This window comes from Dipodomys ordii, unplaced genomic scaffold, assembly GCF_000151885.1.
Source record: "Dipodomys ordii isolate 6190 unplaced genomic scaffold, Dord_2.0 Scaffold19, whole genome shotgun sequence".
Lineage (NCBI taxonomy): Eukaryota > Metazoa > Chordata > Mammalia > Rodentia > Heteromyidae > Dipodomys > Dipodomys ordii.
The window spans coordinates 3857419-3878908 of NW_012267235.1; the positions used below are offsets into that span (position 1 = coordinate 3857419).

Genomic DNA, 21490 nt, shown 5'->3' on the forward strand with positions numbered 1-21490 from the left:
CCTATCTCCAATAAACCACCAGAAAACCGGAAGTGGCGCTGTAGCTCAAGTGGTAGAGCGCTCACCTTGAGCTGAAGAGCTGAGGGACAGTGCCCAGGCCGAGTTCAAGCCCCACGACTGACAAAAAAAAGAAATATTCCAAGGAGAATACAGGCAAAAGTACTGCAACATAGAAAGAAATTCTTAGTATTTGTGTTTATATTTTTCACAGCATCCTTTTCTTTCTCTCTCTCTCTCTCTCTTTTTTTTTTGCCAGTCCTGGGGCTTGAACTCAGGGCCTAGGCTCTAACCCTGAGCTTCTTTTGCTCAAGGCTAGCACTCTACCACTTGAGTCACAGCACCACTTCTGGCTTTTTCTGTATATGTGGTACTAAGGAATTGAACCTAGGACTTCATGCTTGCTAGGCAAGCACTCTACCACTAAGCCACATTCCCAGCCCAAACTTTTTATTTTTGTCAGTCATGGGGCTTAAATTCTGGGTCTGGGCGCTGTCCTACAGCTCTTTAGCTCAAGGCAAGCACTCTATCACTAGAGCCACATCACCACTTCAGGTTTTCTGGTGCTTAACTAGAGATAAGAATCTCATTGACTTTCCAGCCTGGGCTGGCTTTGAATCACAATCCTCAGATCTCAGCCTTCTGAGTAGCTAGGATTACAGGCACGAGCCACCCGTGCCCAGCAATCAAAACATTTTGTTTTTTATTATACATTATATATTAGTATAGTAGTATATACATTACTTGGTAAACAAAACTTTTAAAAATGCCTTCCATGTGATTTCCAGAAAATCAGCAGCCAAGAAAATCTTAAAATGGGGTTAGGGCTATTGCTCAAGTAGTACACTGCTTGCTTAGCATGTGCAAGACCTTAAGTACAATCTCCAGCACTATGAGGGAAAAAAAAACAACTTAAGGGCTGGGAAGATGGCACAGTGGTAGAACGCTTGTCTTGCATGCATGAGGCCCTGGGTTCGATTCCTTAGCACCACATAAGCAAAAAAAAAAAAAAAAGCCGGAAGTGGCACTGTGGCTCAAGTGGTAGAGCGCTAGCCTTGAGCTGAAGAGCTGAGGGACAGCGCTCAGGCCCAGAGTTCAGGCCCCACGACCAGACCCCCAAAAAAAAAACAACTTAAAAACTTAAGTGAAAAATTATTTTCAAGTAAACTTACAAATATTCATGTGCAAAGTAATAAAACAAACCAAAGTTGAACTATTAGTAAGAAAGAAAAGAATGGCATAGATAAGCAATTTTAAACTAAGTCAACCACCTGATTTTACAGCCGACAAAACTCAAACCCAGGGAAAGGAGATGAATTGCATGGTCCAAGATTTACTTATTAACAGGCAAACAAACTTAACAGAGTTACATGATACTTCTTTACATCATTCTAAAATTAATTTGTCAAATAAAAAAGTGCTAGAAAGGTGACTTGGAAAATTGGTATTGTATCCAGCTACTTGGGAAGTTAAAGCAAGATGATTTCTTGAGCCCAAGTGTCTGGACAACATTAAAAAATAAACCGCAATAAAAAAGATAGGAAAAAACGTATTATTCAGGCTTTGGAGAATATGATGAAAAGTTTAAGCGTGAATATTTAGGCATTTCTATACATAGATAGTAGCCTACTTCTTCTAGATAGTTCAGATGACTAATATATTACTGTATAGTTTATGTTTATGAATTTATTATCTATTTATTCACTACATGTAACTTCATGAGGACAAAAGCTGTCTTTTAAGGCATATCCTAAGTACCTAGATAAATGTCTGCCTCATTTTAAGTTCTCAATAAATGGTTATTGAATAATTGATTAAAATTTTAGTAGATAAATAAACATTAAGATTCTACCTTTAAAACTCTACCATAACATTTTGCAAAGTTCGGAATGTCTTTCTTTTTTTTGCTGGTAGTGGGGCCTGAACTTGGGGCCTGGATGCTGTCCCTCAGCTCTTCAGCTCAAGACTAGCACTCTACCACTTGAGCCACAGTGCCGCTTTCGGCTTTTTCTGCTTACGTGGTGCTAAGGAATCGAACGAACCTAGGGCCTCATGCATGCAAGGCAAGCATTCTACCACTGAGTCATGATGATACATAACTGAGGAGGTAGAGGCACACAACCATCACAAGTTCAATGCCAGCCTATGCTACATAATTCCAAACCAGCCTGGGACATACAGTGACAATATTATCTCAAGCTACATCTCCACAAAAAAAAAAAAGCAATGTCCTTTCTGAACATATTTACACATAATCAATCTGTTTTTTAATCAATCCATTGCTAAAAGATTTGTTTTATATAGCCTTCAGTTTAAGCAAAATTCATGACATCATTTTATTCAACACAAAATTAAGTCTTGAAACTGTTTAAAAAAGACAACTGTTTCACATTTTAAATTTCTCCCACATACTTTACACCATATTTCAGTTACAAACACAAGCCAATTTTGTTTTTAAAGGAATTGAAAATGATAAATATCGATATTCTTAAAGTGAGTTTTCACTCTCCATGCAGAAGAGAGGAAAATAAACGAATGTTTTTCACTAAAAGAAAGCAATTCTCAATACTTCCTTTATGATTATTCTATCTCAGAACCTGATAAGGCATTACAATGTTATTAATAAGGAGGGTAAAAAGGTGCCATAGAGACAGAAAGACTATCAAGGAACCAAGGTATTGGGTAATGTTCCTACAGAAGATATATAAATATATATTTGGCAACTGAATCTTCTTCATAAAATATCTCATCCCAAATATTGTTTTCCCCTCACCCAAATCACAAAAGAGTGCTGATGTATATGTATATGTGAATAGGAGAAATATAACAATGCAATAAACTTCAAAATTGTCAAAGGGAAAAAAGATTTAGAAGCAAACAGGTAAAAAACACTATCTAGCTCAAACCCTGCCTTGACATGTAGAAGTCATATTAGGGGGAGTAAACAATGACATAAGGCTGGACACTGGGGGCTCATATTCCCCTGGAGGATGAGATCTAAGGATCACAGTTCAAAAGACAGCCCAGTCTGGCACTGGTGGCTCACTCCTGTAATCCTAGCTACTCAGAAGGCTGAAATCTGAGGATCACAGTTCAAAACCAGCCCAGGCAGGAAAGTCCGTGAGACTCTTATCTCCAATTAACCACCAGAAAACCAGAACTGGAGCTGTGGCTCAAGTGGTAGAGCGCTACCTTGAGCTGAAGAGCCAAGGGACAGCGCCCAGGCCCAGAGTTCAAGCCCTACAACCGACCAAAAAAAAAAAAAAAGAAAAGAAACTAAAAATATGGGGAACAGAAACAATCTAACAGCAGAATAACTGGTACCCTGAAACAGAAAAACAACAAACTATATTCAAAGACTCTACATAAGAATGTCCTTGACCCAGAGTTCAAGCCCCACTACTGGGGAAAAAAAAAAAAAAAGAATGTCCTTGAGATGAATTGGAGGCTGCAGATCAAAAAGACCACAGTAGAAATTTTCTTCATGTTTGTGATGGTGACTGTTCAATAGGAATATACATGGTTAAAATTCAATATGTTGTGCACTTAAAACAATAATTTTGTATGTATATTATTATTGTATGTAAATTATATCTCAATAACTTGATTTCAAAAATAAGTACATCAAATTTCAAGAGATTTTAATACCAAAAATACCTAACTGAAACTTCTGAAGTCGTGGATAAAAACAGAAAATTTCAGGCAATCAGACAGAAAAAAACAAATCACTTACAAGGAAGAGAAAAAAAATCAGGCTGGCCTCAGACTTCTCTGCAGCAACATTCAATGCCAGAAGACAACTGGATAACGTCTACCAAGTTCTAAGGAAAAGAAAGTGTGACCCAAGAACATAAAAGCCCAGCCAAGAAGTAGTTTAAATATAAAGGCAAAAGCCACACATTCTCAAACATAAAAAGAGTACAGAACTCATATTTTGAAAAAAAAGAAGGATTAAAATACAGCTAACCTAAATGACTGAAGAATTAATGGGAAAACATATTAAAAGGATTGTGAGTACTGAAGATATCTGAACAATAACCTGAACTAACAAAAATCAGTCAGAGAAGATACAGAGGATGAAAAGTGATTTTTGTCCTCATCTTTTACATTAGGGAATTGACAGTATAAGATCCCCAATCAAATATATCTTTAAAGACAGAAACAAGACATCTTAACATTTTTCATGTTTTTAATCTTTAATAAAAAGATTATTTTACGCTGGGAAGGTGGCTCAGTGGTAGAGTGCATGCCTTGCATGCCAGAGGCCCTGGGTTCGATTCCTCAGCACCACATAAGCAAAAAGCCGGAAGTGGCGCTGTGGCTCAAGTGGTAGAGCACTAGCCTTGAGCTGAAGAGCTGAGGAACAGTGCCTAGGCCCAAAGTTCAGCCCTCACGACCGACAAAAAAACAAACAAAAAAAAACTTGCCTTTCTCCTGCCTCTGCTTTCCAAGTGTTGATATTACAGGCATTGCCACTATGCCTACCTTTGACAAAGTATTTCAATCAAGGTTTGTATCTACTTATGCTTCTATAGATGTACACATACACACATAGAGATGTATGAATAATGTTTTTCCTGTTACACATATAGCTATTCCTAGTAGAATAATTTGAGGTATTATCTTTACTTTTTATCTATGAAATTAAATGTGCATGTTGAATTGTCTTTAATAAAAACAGTATATTTATTTCTCTCAACCAAGCAATTTTTCTTAAAGAAAACTAGAGGAAATACACTAAGACATTGTTAATTTTGTACAGTGCAAGTAAGTCTTTGGTCTTTTTTTACGCTTTAAAATTTTTTGCCAAGATAAAAAAGAAACACAAAATAGCATAAATATATAATCCCATTTTGCTTAAAAAAACTAAACAATAAAAATATATTTTAATATATAAAGAAAAGGTTCAGGACAATGTCTCCAATGTATCTCAAAAGTGTTAACAGTGATTACTACTTGTAGGATCTTTGTGATTTTAAATATTTTCCTTATTTTATTTACTTGCAATATAATTCATAATTATATGTTTATTTAAGAGATTCCACAAGAGGGCTGGGAAGGTGGCTCAGTGGTAGAGCGCTTGCCTTGCATGCCTGAGGCTCTGGGTTCGATTCCTCAGCACCACATAAGAAAAAAGCCGGAAGTGGTGCTGTGGCTCAAGTGGTAGAGCGCTAGCCTTGAGCTGAAGAGCTAAGGGACAGCGCCCAGGCCCAGAGTTCAGGCCCCACAACTGGACCAAAAAAAAAAAAGAGATTCCACAAGGTAAAAATGATTCAACAGAGTAAAATTTTTTGCAGGAATATCACTAGCCTTTTTCTCTCCCATCTGGTTCCTTTTCTTTGTATATTCTAGAAATACAGATATTATTTTATCACCCTCTACTGATTAATCACTTATCAAATGCATTAATGCCATGTGCCTCTTTCTGTAAATAAGAAGCCTGATTATCTGTAAATAAGACGTCTCATTATAGAAGCATATAATGTGCCATATGTTCTTCATTTTTCTAGAGAAAAAAGAAGCCATGGTTCTTATAACCTTCCTAAAGGCACATGAACCTTCCCAACCCTCCCAAAAGGCTAAGAAGCACTAAATTTCAAATGATTACTTTCAGTGCTAAAATTCTCTAATTCCATGTAAATATTTGTACTTTATAAAAACTGTCACATTTCAGTTTATTATTTTTGAGATTTAGTTTGCCTACACCCACATTTATAAAAAAAAAACTGCATAAGCCCACAAAAACAAGCAAGTTATAAGAAGGAAAATGTATGAGAGCTATAGTGTTTAAAACATTAAAAGAATTTAGAAGAAAATAAAGTTCTGGAATTCAGTTAAATAAAGTGAGTATGATTCAACATACAGTACAGAATACTTGCCCTCAAGAAGTTTACAATTTCATAGAGGACATAAGACAATTATAACACAGGGTAGAATGTGTTAAGTGTAACAGAGATACAAAAAAGCAAGAGAAGTTCAAATAAGGAAAAGAGCAAAGTATTGTGTGAGGAAGAAAAACAGGAAAGGCTTTGATGGAGTTGACTACACTAGTGAAGTGAAACAGCAGGATTTCAGCCAGTGAGAAGGAAGGAGGAAAAATGGATGGCAGTTCAAGATAAGGAAACTGCAAAAGCAGAATCACAAAAAGGATGAGGGAAGAAAAACAAAAACAATTCCTACCCTGATAGAACATTAGTGATAGCTATGTGTAGTCCAATATAATCTAATATAATCTCCATATTTGACAGATGAAAATTTTGGTTGTCAATTTGGAAAACATTTAAAATTTGTCTTTAAAACAGCTAGGAAGGTGGCTCAGCGGTAGGGTGCTTCCCTCACATGCATGAGGCCCTGCATTCGATCCCTCAGCAACACCTAAACAGAAAAGGCCAGAAGTGGTGCTGTGGCTCAAGTGGTAGAGCGCTAGCCTTGAGCTGAAGAGCTGAGGGACAGTGCTCAGGCCTAGAGTTCAAGCCCCACGACTGACAATAAATAAATAAATAAAAGCCACTCTCCTAGCTAGCCTAGAAGAAAAAAAAAATATATATATATATATATTATGTATATACATATGTATATATACATATAATATCTACTTCAGCCAGGCACCAATGGCTTAAAACTATAACCCTAGAAATTTAGGAGGCTGAGATCTGAGGACCTCTGTTCAAAGCCAGCCAGAAGCAGACAAATCTGTAAGACTCTTATCTTCAATTAACCAGGAAAGCAGGAAGTAGAGGCATGGCTCAAGTAATGTGCCAGCAAGCAGTGGAAAAAGCCAAGCAGGAGGTCCTAATTTCAAGCCCCAGTTGGCACAAAAAAATTAAATAAAAATAGTTAATAAATAGTTAATGGCCAGGTGCTGTGCCTCATGCCTGAGATCCTTAGTTACTCAGGAAGATGAAATATGATTATTCAAGTTTGAGGCCAGCCAGGGAAGTAAAGTCTGTAAGACTCTTATCTCCAATAAATTAGCAAATGCTGGAAGTAGAGCTGTGGCTCAAGTTGGGAGTGTTAGTGTTAAGCAAAAATAAAAAGCTCAGGGACAGCACTAAGGCCTTGAATTCAAGCCCCAGGACCAGCACAAAAATAATAAAATGTTGAACACTGTTTAACCCTTTTTTTTTTTTTTTTACAGGAAACAGGCAAGAAACCACTGTTCTTCTCCTCCCTCTCAAGTAAACTTTAATGTCGCAAAAGCATAGGAAATCAGTTTACCTTTGATAGTGCTCTTGGAAATCAAAAGGGAAACTAAAATAAACAACTATTCAGCAATAGCTCTGTTCACACCCAATCACACAGCTTTACCATTCATAACATAAGAAATTACATATACTGGGAAATAAGGCTAAAAGCCAGTTATAGTCATGCTGGAAGGATAATGAAAGAGAATATTAAGTTGGCATTTTAATTCCATTGGAAGTAGGGAACAGCTGTCAGTACTAGAAGACTAACAAAACCAGAATTACATTCTTGGAAAATTATGCTTACCATTTCAGGGAAGACAGTAAATTAAATCAGGAAAAATAAGTCAGCAGAATATAGAAACAACTCAGGAAAGCTAAATGAGGATCCCAACTCTAGCAATGCATGAATAAAGGAGGAAATGAAGTGGACAAAACAACAGTAAAAGGACATCTATCTGTATAACTTGCCACTTGCATAGATTCAATGATCTGGGGTGATATGATACACAGACCAAAAAGCCCATTTAGGAGACACAGGAGGTTCAAGGTAGGGGAGTGAGACTGAAGAGGCAGTGCTCATGAATCATCCATCGAAGTGAAAGATGAATCCTTGAAGACAACCACTCAAAAGCAGAAACTAAGAAAACAAGAAGATAAAGATATCTTAAAGTTATGTTTTGGGGAGGACAACTTTGCCAAAGAGGAACTGCTGGCAACAGCCTCAGGGAAGGAGTAGTCCAAAGAACCAGATAATTAAATATTATCCCAGAGGAAAGAACTTCAAGCCATTACCACTGTATTACAAAGTGAAAATACAAACGTACAGAGGGGTGAGATTTGAGAAACAAGCTGTCACTAGAGCCTTTAATAATATAAAATTCTTATTTGTGGGGGTGAGGGGAGAGGCTGGGAAGGGATGTGAAGGGTAAACAAAGGAGGAGGCTGCAATGCTTGGTAAGAAATGTACACATTATCCTGCCCATGTAATTGTAACCCCTCTGTACAGTATGTTCACAAATAAAATAAAGTAAAATTAAAAAAAATTCTTATTTGTGAAAGTTAGTACAGAGACAATAGCAGATACCAATTTACTTTCAGTGTGGCAATAAGATGAAAAAACATTTATTTTATATAGAAAAATATATTTAATAACAAAGCAACCATCGTTTTTTGTTGGTTTTTTTTTTTGGTTGTGGGGCTTGAACTCTGGGCCTGGGTGCTGTCCCTCAGCTCTTCAGCTCAAGGCAAGCACTCTACCTCTTGAGCTACAGCACACTTCCAGTTTTCTTCTACCTGGGCTGGCTTTGAACTTCGATCTTCAGATCTCAGCCTCCTGAGTAGCTAGGATTATAGGTGTGAGTGACCCACCAGCGCCCAGCCATCAGGAGTTTTGAACTTAGTTACAAAGTTACTCAGGAAAGAGCCAGCAGATCAAATTCCAGACAACAATGAGAACATTAAATATCTAATAATGATTTAAAATTCCCTTTTATATGCAGAAAATTGAGAGCAAAAGCCTAATATCACATAAGAGACTTCCAAACTAGCAGAGGGGATAAGGTTCTAAACTAACACATATCTTCCTAAACTTTAAAATATAAGAACTAAAAACTGCCTAACTCAACAAAAATAAAAGTCATAAAAATCATAAAAGATAAAAAAAAAAACATTTAAATGTTAACCTGAGTCAAAATCCAATAGGCTAATTTCTCTCTCTTTTTTTTTTTTTTTTGGGTCCAGTCCTGGGGCCTGAACTCTGGGCCTGGGCGCTGTCCCTCAGCTCTTCAGCTCAAGGCTAGCACTCTACCACCTGAGCCACAGCACCACTTCCAGCTTTTTTCTTTTTGCTTATGTGATGCTGAGGAATTGAACCCAGGGCCTCATGCATGCAAGGCAAGTGCTCTACCACTGAGCCACATTCCCAGCCTCTAGTTTTACACATCAAATTCCATTAATTAAAAAAAAGAACTTACAAATTCTAACTTCAATGAGCACCAGTGGCTTATACCTGTAAACCCAGCTATTCAGAAGGAATGCAGTTTGAAGCCAGCCAACTCTTATTTCCAACTAATCACAGAAAAAAAGGGAAGTGGTGCTGTGGCTCAAGTGGTAGAGTGCTGGCCTGGAGCAAAAGGCGCTTAGGGACTGTGCCCAGGCCCACAGTTCAAGCCCCAGGAGTGGCAAAAAAAAAAACAAAAAAAAACCAAAAACGAAAAACCTAACCTCAACAATACTAGGAGCAAATATGAAAATAAGAGTTAACATAGATTCCTTTTTTTTTCTCTTTAGAATAAAGTTGATTTGAAAGTGAATGAGCCAGGTAATTGTGGCTCATGCATATAATCTTTTTTTTTTTTTTTTGGTCAGTCATGGACCTGAACTCTAGGCCTAGGTGCTGTTCCTCGGCTCTTCAGCTCAAGGCTAGCGCTCTACCATTTGAGCCATAGCGCCACTTCTGGCTTTTTCTGCTTATGTAGTACCAAGTAATCAAACCCAGGGCCTCATGCATGCAAGGCAAGCATTCTACCACTGAGCCACCTTCTCAGCGCCGTAATCCTATCTACTCAGGAGGCTGAGATCTGAGGATTGCAATTCAAAGCCAACCTGAACAGGAAAGTCCATAAGCCTTTCATCTCCAATTAACCAACAGAAAACTAGAAGTGGCATTATGACTCAAAATGGTAAAGAGCTAGTCTTGAGCAAAAGAGTTCAGGGACAGTGCTCCAGGCCCTGCCCTACAACTGACCAAAAAAAAAAAAAAAGTGAATGAATAACCATGAAAGTAGCAAAAGCTCTCCATCAGAAGTGTCTGAAAAGGGGGCTGGAAAGGTGGCTCAGTGGTAGAGCGCTTGCCTTGCGTGCATGAGGTCCTGGGTTCAATTCCTCAGCACCACATAAGCAGAAAATAAAAAGCCGGAAGTGGCGCTGTGGCTCAAGTGGTAGAGTGCTAGCCTTGAGGTCAAGAGCTCAGGGACAGCGCCCAGGCCCTGAGTTCAGGCCCCACAACCGGACCCCTCCCAAAAAAAAGATCATTCTTGAAGTACAGACTAATTGATGGCTAACTAAAACAGGGGAAAAAATCCACTATGTTTAGTCCTAGATATATTTGGATATATATGTGTAAAAATTCTGAAACAAGGGCAAATTATGTTTGATTTGCGCTACTACTGAGAAATTATCATCCTTAAAGAATCACCACCACCATTTCTGTTCTGCTAAAACATGACATAGTCTAACTTAATAAATTTAATAACATAAAAGGGTTATCTAAGGTTCTTCTCTTGAGGAATGATACCTCTCTTAATGTCTTATTTCATGATCTTGGTCTGTGTCTTAGTAACAAAAGCAAGGTCAGTTGTTGAAATTTGTTACCTAAACACTTAAGATCCATTAACTTTCTGTTGGGTGTACGTATGTATTTATATATTTCAATAAAGAGCTTTCAGAACCAGTCATATTTTCTATCCAAGTAAAGATTTACCTGTAGTCATAGATCCATAACACGGCAATATTAACAAGCCATCTAGAGTGGTATCTTGAACATCATAATCATAATCAACAGACTCTGCCATTTGAAAAAGTAACTCACAACTTTTTTCAATTTCAAACTGGCCTGAAATAGGAAGGAAGAATAACTTCAGCAAATGAACAGCAAAATTTATTTAAAATATTTTTGAAGTCTGCATTAAAATTAGTCTTTCCTAATAGTTTCAATTAATCAGTCATTTGATCTACAGTACATAAACACATTAGATGTATCAAACCTCATCAATAAAACTGAAAGCAGCTGGGAACCTGTGATTCACACCTAGCAACTCAGGAGGCTAAAATCTGAGGATCCTGGTTCAAGGCCACCCTAGATTTGTGAGACTCATGTCCAATTAAGCACCAAAAAAACAGAGGCAGACCTGTGGCCCAAGTAATAGTGCACTAGTTTTGAGCAAAAAGCTGATAGTGTCTAGGTCCTGAGTTCTAGCCCTAGAGCTGGCTCTCTACCTTCTCATTCTCTCTCTGTCTCTGTCTCTCTGTCTCTGTCTCTTTCTCTCTCTCTCACACACACACACAAACACAGACACACATACACACCTGAAATCAAAAATACACTAGTTTGAAGGGTAAAATTTCTAAAGAAAAAGTGTTTATCACCTTCAAGCCTTTCTCCTTGGTAAGACCAAATTGTATAGATAAGGGAAACATCCAGGAGACACTGAATTTAGGTACTTCAAGTAAGTAGTAACTTCCAAAAGGAAAACAAATTGTTATAATGTCTCACTTCTGACATTAACACAAGGCAGAATAGGAGATGAACTATAATATGACTTAAAAACAGGACTCTTTCCTACTAGTAGGACAATACTACTTAAAAAGATACACTAGTTGAGGATGTAACTGTTTTAAGAAACTCAAAAAATACGACATAAGTTTCACCATAATACATGGATTCCATACTTAATGTACTGCTATTATCTAGTATCATTCCACTACTCAAAGCAAAAAGAAACTGGTAGGATATCATTTACCAGTTAATTAGTCTTTACAAAAGTGTCCATGTAGGGCTGGGAAGGTGGCTCAGTGGTAGAGTGCTTGCCTTGCATGCATGAGGCCCTGGGTTCGATTCCTCAGCACCACATAAGCAAAAAGAAAAAAGCTGGAAGTGGTGCTGTGGCTCAAGTGGTAGAGCGCTAGCCTTGAGCTGAAGAGCTGAGGGACAGCGCCCAGACCCAGAGTTCAGGCCCCATGACCAGACCCCCCCAAAAAAAACAACCAAAAACAAAAACAAAAGTGTCTGTGTATTTCACATTTTTATTTTGTATACTATCTAATCTATCCAGATGGTAATAAACAGGGCAAAAGTCAAGAAAAAAGTACCCATGGGGCTGGGAAGGTGGCCATATAAGCACCATATAAGCAGAAAAAGCCAGAAGTGAGGCTGAGGCTCAAGTGGTAGAGTGCTAGCCTTCAGCTGAAGAGCTCAGGTACAGCACCCAGGCCCAGAGTTCAGGCCCCACAACTGACAAAAAAAAAAAGAAAAGAGTACCCATCCCCAAAAAGGTAGTACTCTACTTGGGTGTCACATCCACTATTTACAAATAGTAAATATTAGCCAGGCATAACAGTATGCACCTGCTCTACCAGCTCCTTGGAGAATGAGGCGGGACTGCTTGAGCCCAAAAGTTCAAGGTCAGTATAAACAACAGAGCAACACCAAACATAAAATATATACATACATACATACACACACACACACACACACACACACACACAAACACAACATATGACATTGTACAATCTGATATGGAAAGCTTACCTGTCAGAAACACTAAGATATCTCCAGCCATTTCATTCAAATGAATATCCATAGTCACTTTTACAATCTAAAACATTAAAAAACAGAGAACAAATGAATTACCAAACTACTCAATTAACAAAAATTACAGATTCAAATAAAAGACATAAAAAGATGTCAAGTAATACCGCTTGAATATATGCAGTATTTTCTCTGTCTCGTGGGCCAATCAAATTGCAGAATTTCTCTCTGACTGGATAAAGCCTTCCAGGTATGTCAAATATAGGACAATTTCCAAAGAACGCAGAAAGCTTGGCTAACTCCATAGTTGCAGACATTATTACCACTTTTAAATGTTCCTTCCTGTTTGGAGACTTCTCTTGAAATAGCTTCTTTAATAAACCAAATAAAATATCCTGAAAGATAAGTAAAGTCTATTAAGTCCCAAATAAACTTAACAGTCAATCTATTTTAAGTACATAGCTATCCTAAATCAAGTAATTTCTATTTCAACAGATTACAATGTAAGTAAGGGGTGCCAATTCTCTGTACAATAAAAGCTACCCAATCAAATGAAGTACTTGTTAATAAAAACAGATAAGCAAATATTAATACTCACTGTAGTTAGAGTTCTCTCATGAGCTTCATCCAAAATTATGACACTGAATTTGGTAAGATTTGGATCTCCCAGAATATGTTTCAGTAAACACCCATCTGTCATGTATTTGATTGCTGTTTCCTAATGTTAAAAAAACAGCAGAGCAAATCAATTCTCAACGTCACAAATATGTAGCACTACTTCCTCAACTAAATTCTACCCTCACATACAGACATTCAGTGATCAAATCAATATGACTGAAACAAGCTCCTAAAATAGTCTAATATTTATGGTCAATTATGAAACATGATTTATACAGCTAAGGACTAACGGCCTTAAAAACAAAAAGGAAAGCTAACTTTATTAAGTTATCATTTTTCCATTGACTTCAAAAATTGATTTGATAAAATACAATGCCTTTGCACAACTGAAGATAATTTAAAGAAAAAATAAAAACACTAATGAACTCTTGTTTTGTTTTGTTTTTTTTGGGTCCAGTCGTGGGGCCTGAACTCTGGGCCTGGGCACAGCCCCTCAGCTCTTCAGCTCAAGGCTAGCACTCTACCACTTGAGGCACAGCACCACTTTCGGCTTTTTTCTTTTTGCTTATGTGGTGCTGAGGAATCAAACCCAGGGCCTCAGGCATGCAAGGCAAGCGGTCTAACACTGAGCCACCTTCCCAGCCCGGCATGATGAAAAATTCTGAAAATACTGAACAAAATTCTGAAAATACACAACATTGAATTGTAGATGTACCTAATGCCATAGGATTATACACCAACAAATGACTGAAACAGTAAATTTTAGGTTATATACATTTAACAACATTAAAGAAAATTTTAGGTTCAAGCATAACCCACATATCAAGGGCTTTATGGCTTTAAAACAGTGAAATAAGAGAGTCCTAAGAAAAATAAACATTATTTTCACTAATGAACTGAGAGAAAAAAATGGGTTAAATATCAGATACCTCAGAGCTAAAGCATTAACAATGTTTTAATTCTAATCTAGGGCTTTGTTTCTTTAAAATAAATATGGAAAGCCATGCACTAGTAGCTCATGCCTGTAATCCTACTCAAGAGGCCAAGATCTGAGGATCACGGTTCAAAGCCAGCCTAAGCAAGAAAGTCCGTGAGACTCTTATCTCCAATTAATCACCAGAAAACCGGAAGTGGCACTGTGGCTCAAGTGGTAGAGCGCTTGCCCTGAGCCGAAGAGCTGAGGAACAGCGCCCAAGCCCAGAGTTCAAGCCTCACAACCGACAAAAATAAATAAAAAGTTTAAAAATGTAATAAAAAAATGGAATTTTGAAATTTAAAATGTTTCATAAAACATCGTGGTACATGCCTATATCCCAGCTAAGGAGGTAGAAGCAGGAGGATCAGGCCAGCCTGGACTACAAAGTGAGTTCAAAATCAGCCTGAGCTACATTGTAAAATCCTGCCTCACAAAACTAAGGGCTGGGATATAGCTCAGTGGGAGATAGCTATATATACTATATATAATGTACATTATATATTAGATAGTCTATACGATATAAAATATATATTTGGCATTTTTCATACACATTAAAAACCCCTATCATAACTTTTTCCATTTTAAGTCACTTAAATATAAACTTAAGTACTTAAATATAAACAACTTTTATACCTTAGAGCTGCAATCATCAAAACGAACTTGGTATCCTACTTTGGATCCCAAAGCACATTTCATTTCTTCAGCAACCCTCTGAGCAACTGATATGGCAGCTACTTTTCGTGGCTGAGTCACACCAATCATACCATGCTGTGAAAACCCTACCATAACCAGAAGTTTAAAAAGAAGAAAAAAAGTTAGTTAGTGATATCTTCTTCCTACTAGAACAAAATTATTTCTGATCAATCAATACAAGAGGTTTGAATCCTTGCAAAAGAAAATCCTATTGTACTACATTTGCATCACAGATATTTAAGTATTAATTAAAAACAAGAATGCATCAAGAATATATTTTTTTGAGGGTAAGAGACATAGCTCAGTGGTAGAGGTGCTTAGCAAGTACAAGGTCTATGTTCAAACCCCAGTATCCCCACACACACACACATGCACACACGTGAGTGTGCGCACGCACACATACATATACACTTCCATTCTAAAAGTATATTTATTTTTTGCCAGTCCTAGGGATTGAATTCAGGACGTGGGCACTGTCCCTGACCTTCTTCTTTTACTTAAGGCAAGCAATCTACCACTTGAGCAAGAGTGCCACTTCCAGCTTTTTGCTTATGTGGTACTGAGGAATCAAACTCAGGGCTTCATGCATACTAGGCAAGCACTCTACCACTAAGCCACATTCCAAGCCCTAAAGGTATATATTTTAATTATGTTTGAGTTTTTCTTTTTTTTTTCTTTCAACTTTCCTTATAATACTTACTTGACTTTTTTAGACAAGTTCTTACTATTTCCCCGATAGGCTTCGAGTTCCTAGACAAATCAGTTCTCCTACCTCAGTCTCTCAAGCAGCTGAAACTACAAGTGCACACTACCACAACTGGCAAAGAATTTTAAAACCTAGAAATCCATAAAATACTACACACTTCCTAAAATAAAGGAAAAATTTTGTTCCCCCCCCAAAAAATCCTGGATTTAAATATACTACTTTTTATTGATTCTTGCAGGCACATTATATTATTCATTTTCTTGCAGGCTTGTTATTACTATTCATTTTCTCTGGAAATGGAGATTCATCTTACAATTGATTATACCTTTTTTTTTTTTGGTCAGTCATGGGGCTTGAACTCTGGGCCTGGGCGCTGTCCCTCAGCTCTTCAGCTCAAGCCAAGCATTCTACCGCTTGAGCCACAGCACCACTTCTGGTTTTCTGGTGGTTAACTGGAGATAAGAATCTCACAGACTTTCTAACCCTTTTTTAAAAATAGGGGGTAGAACTCAGGGCCTAGCACTTGATAACCAACTGAGCCACATCTTAGTTATTTTTTTCTTTCTTTTTTCTGGTCCTGGGGCTTGACCTTGGCCTGGGCACCATCCCTGAACTTCATTGTGCTCAAGGCTAGCACTCTACCACTTGAGCCACAGTGTACTTCTGGCTGTTTTCTGAGTAGTTTATTAGAGATAAAGAGTCTCATGGATTTTCCTACCCAGGCTTCAAATTATGATCCTCAGATCTCAGCCTTCTGAGTAGCTAGGATTACAGGCATGAGCCACCTGTGCCTGGCTTATACATCCTAGTTCTTGATGCTATTTTTTCTTCCTACTAGTATGCAAGTTAGTGGTATGATTTAATGGCTGGCAACTTGAGTTTGATACATCACACTAAGTAAGAAATATTAGTGAACTATATCCTACATAATAAAGTTCTTTACCAATCTTACAGTAGAAACTTTTCTCATACTGAACAGAAAGACTAGGATTTTTTGTTTTGTTTTGTTTCTGTCAATCATGGGGTTTGAACTCAGGGGCTGGACACTGTACTTGAGCTTTCACTCAAGGCTAGCAGTCTACCACTTTTAGCTCAGCGCCACTTCTGTTTTCTGTGTGGTTAATTGGAGATAAGAGTCTTACAGGGATTTTTTTTTCATGGGCTGGCTTTGAACTGAGATCCTTACATCTCAGCCTGAGTATAGCTGGGATTACAGTCATGAACCACCAGTGCCAGGCTCATTTTGTTTTGTTTTAGGGGCAAATTCTTACTATGTATTCCAGACTGCCCTAGAATTTTCAATCATTCTACCCCAGCTCCTGAGTTCCAGGATTATACAAGTTTGCAATACTGTGCCAAGCTCCCTTATGGGTTTTATATGTTAGCTAGCCTAGTCCTGGCAGAATCAAGAAATAAACAGTTATCTGATAATGCTCTAGAGAAAGAACCAATAAAAACTAATGTCAGCAACAGATATCAATACATTCCTTCCTCCTCAATATTACTTCAATACCAAATAGCTAATACCTTAATGCAAGAGAGCCACAGTCTATAGAAGAAAATTAACACATTCCTTTCATTCTCCTATTATTACTGTAATTAAAGCAGAAATATCTGTCATCCCAACTAATTCCTGAATTTGAAATAAGGCCACAAAGAAGCAAAGGATTGGGGCTGGGAAGGTGGCTCACGTGCCTGCATGCATGAGGCCCTGGGTTTGACTCCTCAGTACCACATAAGCAGAAAAAGCCAGAAGTGGTGCTGTGGCTCAAATGGTAGAACACTAGCCTTGAGCTGAAGAGCTGAGGGACAGCAAGCTCCCAGGCCCAGAGTTCAGGCCCCACGACTGACACAAAATTAAAAAAAGAAGAGGCAAAGGATTGTAATATCAGCTACTCATTAGGTAGAAATTGAATAGATTATGGTTCAGGGCTAGTCTGGGAGGGGAGGAAGGAACTAGTAAAACCCTATCTCAACAAATAAGCTAAGCATAAGTAGTGTGCACCTTTAATTCCAGCTAGGCAGCAGAATGTGAATATATGGATCAAAGTATGAGACTAGACTAGGCAAAAAAGGATGAGATCCTACCTGAAAAATAACCTAAAGGAAAAAAGTCAGCAACCATAAAGTCCTAAATACAAACCCAAGTACTACTCTAAAAAAAGAGCTGTAAAGGAGATAATATGAGAGTTAGAATTATAAAACAACAATGGGCATTTGCACAGTACAGAAGTCCTATTAACCGTAAAATGGGTATTTTTTAAATACTTCCAAAGTCACCCAGAATAAAATTTTACCTGCTTCATATAGATACTTTGGGAGCTGAGTTGTTTTACCACTTCCAGTATTTCCAGTAACAATAAGGAATGAATTGTCCCTTACAGCTTGAATAAGCTTTTTTCTTTGTTTCTGAATAGGAAAAGTTGGAGTAGTTCCTCCCTCTTGTGATGTGCATCCTTTCTCCTCTGTTATAACAGAAAAAAAATAATTGCACAATTAAAAGACCTATGAAGATATCTGATAATTTCTCAGAACTGCAAAGGCATCGAATTCTAGGGTTGGAAGGGATCAATCCATGACTTTCCAGTTACATCATCTATGAACAATTCACTGGAGGAGGTCTATAAGCTTGCAATAACTTTTTGGTGAAATCAAACTTCAGGCTTTGTTAATACCTAACTCAAAAGTACTTGACAAAGTGGGTTTGGCACAAGGCAATGCATGTGCAAGCATTACCTACACAGATGCACAAAACCCCAATTTTCTTAAACAATAGACCAAGAGCTAGAACACCGCAGAAAACTCTCAGCTGAATTGGAAGGCACCTGTGTTTGCTTCTGATTCATGGTTCAAGTTAGGTCCCTGTTCAGAGTGACTGATATCCCAGAAGGCCAAGTGGTGGGTAACCATGGAAACTGGCTCCTGGAAACTGGCTCCCTTCATACCGTACCCAAAGGCAGGCTGGCGGCCCGAGGAGGGGGGCGGGGGGGGATATGAACGGGTAGAGAACAAAGGCTTTAGGAGTCTGTTTAACAGCAGAACGCATATCGGCGTTTGGGGTTCACTTTTTGGCCCCCCGATAAGGTTTTCTCCCAACTTGGGCTTGGGACCGCCCCCCTCGAAGGCAAAGTGCTCACTAGTCTCAAAGTTCGCCTCAGGCTGGGAGGAACAGGAGGACGCCACGGCTTCGCGCCCCCCCCTCCCGACATTCTTCTCAGCCTACCCCAGGGCGGACTTTCAGCCCCCCAACCCTCAGGCCGGAACAAACTCCTGCAGTCTTTCCCCAGCGTTCCCACTCCCCCCCCCACTCCCCTCCCCGCCCACGGTTCGCACCTCTATCCGCGATGGAAACCACCGACGGCCGCTCTTCCTGGAGCTCCCTCGACCGCTCACCTTCCTCCTGCCGCCTTGGCGCCCTGCCCGCGACGGCAGGAAACCGGGACATAGACCTGGCCCGGAGCGGAGGTGAGCACGTCCAGCGATGTGAGGAGATTGTGGGGGGGGTGAGGGTGAGGGGGGGGGAGTGAGCGCAGTCGCGCCCTGATGACGTCAGGCTGTTTACTTCCGCGCGTGCGACTGGAAGCGAAGGGAGGGGACGCGGCTGGAGGATGACGTGGCGCGCGGTGGCACGCCAGCTGAGGCCCCGCCCCCAGGGCTTTCCCGCCAACCGCCACGTGCCTCCTGCCTCGGGCTGCGAAGCCATACCAAGCGTTTCCCTCGTGTTCTGTGCCACGGAGTCTGGGCTTGACACGCTTGAGTCAACAGAACCCTTGGCTGGGGACCCAGTTAGAGCCATCTTACAGGGAGGCCTTTGCAATTTATGCTCCTCTTTGTCCATCTGAACTGTTCAAGACCCACAGTTACTGACTGGTCCTCCGAACTTCTACTTATGGAGGATCCAAAACTTAGGTTCCCCCGTGCTGTTCCTGCACAGAACCCTACATTCTCATTGGTTGCCAGACTTTCTCGTCCCTCTTACTAGACACTAAAGCCCCATTAGAGTCAGAAATTCAGAATACAACTTCACACCCAGCAAGCTGTCAACATTGGTTGAATTTCCTGGGCTTAGATGAATGGATGATTGATCATGGAAACTAAGCCCAATTTGAATAGATGTGCATTCCTCAGAAACCACAATAGCAGAAAAGTTCCAGAGATCTACGGCATCTGAGATGGAGTGACTTAAAGGTGCTTTGAGTTGGATGCCAAGTAGCTCATACACATAATTCAGTTACTCAGGAGGTTGAGATTTGAGGATTGTAATTTCTATCACGCCTGGGCAGGAAAGTCTATGAGACTCTTATCTCCTATTAAACACTAAAAAAAGGAGGGGGAGAATAAGAGTAGAAAAGATGAGGAGGAGCTGTGGCTCAAGTGGTAGAGCACCAGCTTCGATTTAAAAAAAAAAAGCTAGACTCTGTGTTCAAGCCTTAGTACTAGAAGAAAAAATAAAGTATTTTGAGGCCAGGTCTTCCTGTTATCGAATCGGAAAATTTGTAGAGTCAACTGTAACAAAATCAGCACAATGTGAAAAAGATTGTTTCCTGATTTGTTTTTGAGACAGTCTTATTAGTTAGCCCAGACTGACCTTAAATTTGTAATCCTCCTGTAATTCTGGGATTATGAAGTGCATCTTTTCAGCCTTTTAAATGATTTCTACCATTAGAATGAGCCAAATTTTTCTACCAAAAAAGGCAGCTCAGGGGCTGGGAAGGTGGCTCAGTGGTAGAGTGCTTGCCTTGCATGCATGAGGCCCTGGGTTCGATTCCTCAGCACCACATAAGCAAAAAGAAAAAAGCCGGAAGTGGTGCTGTGGCTCAAGTGGTAGAGCGCTAGCCTTGAGCTGAAGAGCTGAGCGACAGCGCCCAGGCCCAGAGTTAAGGCCCATGACCGGACCCCCCCCCAAAAAAAAGGCAGCTCAAAGCTGACAGTCACTTTAGCCAGAGGCCAGTGGCTTATGCCTATAATCCTAACTTCTCAGGAGGCTGAGATCTGAGGATCGCCGTTCAAAGCCAACCCGGCCAGGAAAATATGAGACTTATCTCCAATAAACCACCAGGAAACCGGAAATGGTGCTGTGCCTCAAGTGGTAGAGCGCTTGCCTTGAGCTGATGAGCTCAGTGACCGTGCCCAGGTGCAGAGTTCAAGCTCTACGACTGACAGAACAACAACTGTCACTTCACCATCAACTCAAAGTCCTTACTCTGATCAGGCATCAAAAGACATAAAGTTACTGAAATCCAAAACCTCACTGAAATTTAAAATTTACTTATACCTTTCCCTTTACAATTGAACAACTCTTGAAAGTTTGTCATAATTTGAATGATACTAACGTATAACTAATAACTGGGGCACTACACAGAGCTGGAAATAGTTATCTCTTTTGCACCAAGGCTCCTAACCTCTAAATTCTGTTAAGAATTCAAAATACTACAAGCCAGGAACACAAGCCAAAAAAAAGAGCAGAAATATGCTTATATTATAGACAAGGAAGGGATTTGTGACCTTAGCAAGTATTTTAGAAGAGACTAGCTACAGTAATCATTTGAAACCAGTGGTAGGTACCATGTAGATAATTGTTTGGTGTAAATTATCTCCTTTGTTCCCTACAAAAACTCAGAGTAATCACCTATTATTTCTATAGGTTTCAGATTTGAGAAAAAAATCCCAGAAACTTGCTCATGATGACAAAACAAAGAGCTGAAAGGAATTTAAATCACACCGATTACTACAACAAGAGAAGGTTGAATTCTGTAGCTCTTGATGATGATGATGATGATGATGATGATGATTCCAGTCCTGAGGCTTAAACTCAGGGCCTGGACACTATCCCTAAACTTTTTTTGCTCTAGGCTAGCACTCTACCACTGGAGCCACAGCACCACCTCTAGCTTATTCTATTTATGTGGCGCTGAGGAATCGAACCCAGGGCTTCATACATGCTAGGCAAGACTCTAACACTAAGCCACATTCCCATCCCTAGCTCTTGCTTTTATTTATTTATT

At 39.3% G+C, this 21490-nt stretch overlaps 1 protein-coding gene across 1 annotated transcript in view; it reads right to left on the minus strand.

Annotated features, from left to right (window-relative positions):
- The window catches only part of Dhx40 (DEAH (Asp-Glu-Ala-His) box polypeptide 40), a 43757-nt gene extending 24777 nt beyond the window's left edge, over positions 1 to 18980 (minus strand). The window contains exons 1-7 of the mRNA XM_013013087.1: positions 18819 to 18980; positions 17783 to 17950; positions 14720 to 14865; positions 13091 to 13210; positions 12660 to 12887; positions 12493 to 12559; positions 10666 to 10797 (exon numbers count right to left, since the gene is read on the minus strand). Coding sequence (XP_012868541.1) covers positions 10666 to 10797; positions 12493 to 12559; positions 12660 to 12887; positions 13091 to 13210; positions 14720 to 14865; positions 17783 to 17950; positions 18819 to 18930 — 973 coding nt within the window. The 5' untranslated portion in view covers positions 18931 to 18980. The remainder of the gene's footprint in view (positions 1 to 10665; positions 10798 to 12492; positions 12560 to 12659; positions 12888 to 13090; positions 13211 to 14719; positions 14866 to 17782; positions 17951 to 18818) is intronic.
- Positions 18981 to 21490: the final 2510 nt, after the last annotated feature.